Source organism: Hibiscus syriacus, unplaced genomic scaffold (assembly GCF_006381635.1).
Source record: "Hibiscus syriacus cultivar Baekdansim isolate YM2019G1 unplaced genomic scaffold, ASM638163v2 tig00110730_pilon, whole genome shotgun sequence".
Classification (NCBI taxonomy): domain Eukaryota; kingdom Viridiplantae; phylum Streptophyta; class Magnoliopsida; order Malvales; family Malvaceae; genus Hibiscus; species Hibiscus syriacus.
The window spans coordinates 94,906-100,727 of NW_024062844.1; the positions used below are offsets into that span (position 1 = coordinate 94,906).

At 33.3% G+C, this 5,822-nt stretch overlaps 1 protein-coding gene across 1 annotated transcript; it reads right to left on the reverse strand.

Annotated features, from left to right (window-relative positions):
- Positions 1-1,555: 1,555 nt before the first annotated feature.
- Positions 1,556-4,244, reverse strand: LOC120139190 (LEAF RUST 10 DISEASE-RESISTANCE LOCUS RECEPTOR-LIKE PROTEIN KINASE-like 2.4). The gene is made up of 3 exons (XM_039154501.1): positions 3,491-4,244; positions 2,854-2,892; positions 1,556-2,715 (listed from the first exon to the last, which is right to left on the reverse strand). Exons 1-3 carry the CDS (start codon positions 4,242-4,244, stop codon positions 1,646-1,648), a joined length of 1,863 nt encoding a protein of 620 aa, XP_039010432.1. The 3' UTR covers positions 1,556-1,645.
- Positions 4,245-5,822: the final 1,578 nt, after the last annotated feature.

Genomic DNA, 5,822 nt, shown 5'->3' on the forward strand with positions numbered 1-5,822 from the left:
AACAGAAGAAAATAGGGGGTTCGTTGAATTTCAAATAGTTAGTTTCACCGATAAAATACGATGATTTACCTCACATTTGGAATTGCCTTCTCTCGGAGAGGTCTAGGTAAAATTCTAGGAAAATGTCAATGGCTATTGTCTTATTTATCAAAAAAATTTAATTAAAATAAGTTGTAAATAATTAATTAGTTAGTTGGATATTCAAGAATAAAAAAGTCGTTAATTTTGAATTAATAGATTTATTATATTTTCATTTTGATGTACTTTTCGTTTTCAACAATTTATGTAAGAATGATTCAAGAAAAAACTTATCAATCTACAAGCTATAGAAAAAGACCTTATGATAATCAATATAGGACCTCACCACATCAACGCATGGTGTTCTTCGTCTCATCATTTCTCTCGATGGTGAAGATGTTGTTGATTGTATAGTGGTTCGTGGAAGCAATAACCGTAAATGGACAAGAGCAATTGAGGAATATTCAAGTCCCTAAAAGAGCCAAATATATCAGAATAATTATATTAGAGTTGAGTTGTATAGTTTTTCATCTATTATGGCTTGGATCTTTTATGGTAGATATTGGTTCACAAACCCCTTTTTTCTATATTTTCAGAGAAAGAGAACTAGTTTTTTTATCTATTTAAAGGTGCTATCGGTATGAGAATGATACATAATTATTTTGTATCAGAGGAATGGCAGTCGTTCTACCTTACAGATGGATAGATAAATATTTGGATTTCTATGATTATTTTTTTAACAGGAATTGTTGAAATCAAAAACTTATTACACGAAATGAAATCATGTTTTTTTTTTTGAACGAGTTGAAGGGATAGGCATTATTGGAAAGAGAAGGAGCAATAAAATGGGGTTTATCCGGTCCAATGATATGATCATCGGGAATCAAATGAGATCTTCGGAAAGTTGATCATTATGAGTGTTACGACGAATTTGATTGAGAAATCTAATGGCAAGAGAAGGAAATTCATTAGCTTGTTATTTAGTCGAAATCAATGAAATGACATAATCCATAAAAATAATTCAATAGGCCATGGAAGGAATTTCGTGGTGGGAGAGAGGGTTTGTGAATTTAGAAATACGATGCTTTAATCGAGAAATGGATCCAGAATGAAATGATTTTGAATGTCTATTTATTAGTTAAAAAACATTCTTCCACATTTGAATTACCGAAACAAGTACTTTATGCGATAATGGAAGGCACAAAGAGAGAATTAGGAATTTTTCTGATAGGGATCAAAGCGATTTTCCTTGGAGGTGAAAAATTCGTCCGTCTGATTTTATCAATGCAAATTCTTCCACAATTAGTTAAAAGAATGAAACTGACTGATATTATGACGATAATAGATAGTATAAATATCATTATGAAAAAAGTGGTTCATTGAAATGATAATTTATACTATAGAAATACAATATATAAATTCCTTTTACAGATTGAAATCTTTAAAAAAAGGTCTACGAGATCGTATGATGTCAGTTCCTATTTTGAGTCTTATATTAGGAATCACAATAGGAGTATTAGTAATTATATGGTTGGAAAGACAAAAATTTGCAAGAATACGGCAACGTATTAGGCCCGAGTACGCCGGTTCTTTAGGAATTCGTCAATCTCTATGGTAACGTCGAAATTTAAGTGGGTCGTGGAGGAAGTAGTAATGAACCAGGGTTCCCTTGCAACATTTCCAACACTTTAGTCATTGATGGTCGATCTAATGGATTGGTTTGAGTGCACCAAAGGCTCACCGTGACTAATTTCCTTGTTATTTCTTCTTCCTCATCCGCTATCCCTCCATTAAGATTCAAATTCATTGACCTATCAAAATTGTTATAAATCCACAAGGGAAAATCCCTTTCACTACTTTCGCAACCTTCAACATCAACATTTCTTCTTCCTCCAGTCATTTCAAGCAGCAGCATCCCATAGCTATAGACATCTGATTTATGAGAAACTCCGCCGAAGTTCCGACAAAACACTTCCGGAGCTATGTATCCCACGGTCCCTCTTGTACCTGTATTTGTGATAACACTCTCCTTTCTTTCACATAATTTAGACAGACCGAAATCGGAGATCTTGGGACAGAAGTTGGCATCTAAGAGGATATTGTGAGGCTTTATGTCAAAGTGCAGGATCCTCGTGTTGCAGCCTCGGTGCAAGTATTCGAGTCCTCGAGCAATGCCGAGCGCGATGTCGTACAGAGTTTTCCACCCGAGTCGACGACTCCGATCACACGATCCTTTGTGATAAATGAACCTATCTAATGATCCGTTGGGCATGAATTCATAGACCAGAGCTCTCTTTGATCTCTCGAAACAGAAACCAAGAAGCGTTACTATATTGACATGGGAAGTTCTGCCAATGCTAGCTACTTCGTTCATGAATTCCTCTCCGTTTTCCTTGGATTCGTTCAATATTTTAACCGCCACGAGACAGCCGTCCGACAACGTCCCTTTGTACACACTGCCGTATCCTCCGCCACCTAATTTATCTCGAAACCTGTTTGTCATTTTCTTAATGTCACCGTAAGAATATCGATGGGGAGCTAGAGAACCGAACATTGTGATGAATTCCTCAATCCTGGCATTGTCGTCCTTCTTTCCATGGCATAGATGATTTGATAAGGATTTCCCCTTGAGCCTTAGAACAATGAAGCATACAGCAGTAACCGATACAATTGAGACCGTTACAGCAACTGTCAATCCTGTTCATAAATGAAGATCAATCAAATAAAAGGTTTTGCTCCGATGAATTAAAGTATACGACAATTCTTAAAGGAAACAACAATACGTGTATTTAGAAATTCTCATAATAGAAATTTTGTATACAATTAGTTTCGTACCTATAAATCTTATATTCGGCTTCGATTTGGACTTGGATCCTGCAAGTATAATACAACGCACGAAACAGTGAATTAGTTCAATCCAATTTACACTGGGCCTAATAACGTTTTTGGTCCTCGAACCTTTAAAAATGTTATTTTAGTCATTAATTTTTCATTTTTTTTACCCCTTTTAACTTTTATTTTGTTTGTCAGATTGACAAAAAAAAATCAAATTAATTAATCTAACATCAACTATTTTTTTCCCTTTACCTAAAAGATTAAAAACATGTTTAGAAGTGTATAAAAATAAAAATATATTAAAATTTTAAAAATATAAAAAATGTAAAAATTAAATCAATTAATTTAATTTAAAAAATAAAAATAAAAATTTGATGATAAAAAAAGAAAAAATTAATAATAAAAATGTCATTAAGTCTTCAATTTATCGGTGGAAAAGTTTATTTTCAATCCGAACTAGTTGAACCAAGTTTAATTATAATTTTAATATTTGTGTTTATAAGAAGCTATAAATTTAATATTATTAAGAAATTTGAAATAGTAAAAAGAAAATTATAATATAGATGAATAAACATTTTTTTAAGAAGTTTGGGGTTGCAATCCAATTCGACCTGACTAAGGATACTTGATTACATACCTCGGTCATTGATTCCAGAAGACGATGAGGAAACAACGCGTCGGCAGTGTCGGTCATCGGGCAAATTCTCAAACATGAATGGGCAGTGGCAGAATATAGTTTGATTCTCTCCGCCAAAGAAACCGCAGGCTCCGCCGGAATCATTACACTTCCCACATTCTCCGCTGTCCTTCCACTCTACCTCCACTCCTCTTCTCAAGGCTCCTTCCAATCCCGAGGAAGAATTCAGCCCTCCTTCCATTGCAGTTTTAAGAATCGGAACAGTAACATTAGCCGAACATCTCGCCGGTCGGCTGTTCCCCGGTATCCCAACGGAAACGTTACTGTAAGTTGAACTGACGTTATCGCAAGAGAATAATCCAAGACTCCGTAACGAGACGGAAGATGGGCAGTCGTAAAACAAAGTAACATCGGTATAATCAGGACCAGGTGAAAACAACTCGAAATCGAAGACTGAGTTTCGAATCGGAATTAGAGGGTTACAAAGGCCGTCGTTGACGAGATCTTCCCTCGCAATCGTTAGAATATGAAGATCCCGATTGATGGCCAGAACCTGATATTTTATATCGGCGATCACGATCGTTGTTTTATTATTATTGTCACAGTGAAGTTCGAGAACACGTCGTCCGCAATCCGGCACTCGAAGACCTCCGAAGAAAGGAAATCCGGCGGAGATATTTCCGCATTTGAACAATGCATCGCGACAGTTCTCATACAATTCATGATGGCTTAGTGAAAGGGGAAGCCCAAACATGATGGTTAATAAGGAAAACAAAAGAAGAGGAAGCTCAGGTAATGATGAGAAACAAAGATTATTCATTTCCCCCCTAAAATCTTCTGAGAACAGATGGAAAATAGAACAATGGAAATGATGAAAGTATTGATACAAAAGGATTGATTGGCTAAAGTAAAAGTGAAGTTTATCAAGACTAAGACTTAGACTATGGAATTGACTCAGTCTGTTCGTTATTGATTATAGAAGAGTGTTTCTTAGGCTAAACTATAATATTAGTCACTAATTTATCACCTTTTTTTCATTTTGGTCACATAATAATAATTATATTTTATAAAAATTATGATTTACATCACGTTTTTCCCCTATCTTCGACATTAAATCATATGATTATTAGTAAATAGTTAGTAGCAATGATAATTCAATATAGGGTAAAATGATCACGGGGTGTTGTTTTGTTATTTTTTTACTATTAAAAGTTATAAAACGATATCTCGATTAAAGGACATTGTTTTATTGTGTCTCTCGACTAAAAAAAGTTATAAAATAGTCATCTGACTATTTATATATTCCAAACTTATTCTTTTTTGTTAAGAAATTTACGGTCCTTTAAGCTAGATGTTAACCTGATGATTGAGATATGATAAAATCTAATCTCAGAATTATTTGAACTATATTATGTGGATCGACTCACCATTTATATTATGTTGTCGAGTCAGTGCTTGAAATATTATGTTGTCGAGCAAATGCTTGAAATATTTTGTTGTCGAGCCAATGCTTGAAAGCAATAACAATGCCAATAAACATCACTAAAATATGATTTTATCATATCATAGTCAATAGATTAACATCCAGCTTAGACGACTATCAATTATTTAAGAAAAAAATACCAGTTTGAAACATATGAATGATCAGGTGCCAATTTTGTAACTTTTAATAGTCGAAGGACTCTAAAAAATAATATTTGTAATTGAAATATTATTTAATAATTTTTAATAGTAAATAACTTAATAAAACAACACTTTATAATGGAGAATCATTTATATATTTTACCTTTAATATAATGTAATTATTAATAATAAAAAATATTATGGGTAATAATATTTTGAGATAATATAATATCATAATAATAATAATAGGAGTAATATGATGACATAACATCGAATGAAAATAAAACAAAGTAAAATTAGAATAAAACTTGTAATTAGATTGTAGACACCCATTTTCTTAAAAGATAGAACGAGCAAGAGTTCATCTCCTGAGAGGACTCTTCCACCTCCATATCTTTTAAAGTAACAACCACACCAACAAACGTGCAACAATCGAGCAAGGAGTCTAGTTGCATTAGGATTCTATTGTTAATAGGATTCTAAAAATAGTTAGTTTTTTTCACTATAAATACATGTAATCCTCCCCCTTTGTAACAGAGATTTACATACAAGATACCGAGGAAATCACGAAAAAATATAAAGGCAAAACTATTGTAAACGATTCGAAAAGGAAATAAAATGAAGCATCTTTTTTTATATTAATTCGTTCATTTCTCGCATGTACATGTTATTTTTCTTGAGATTTGGTTTGAATAACCCAAAGCGTGGG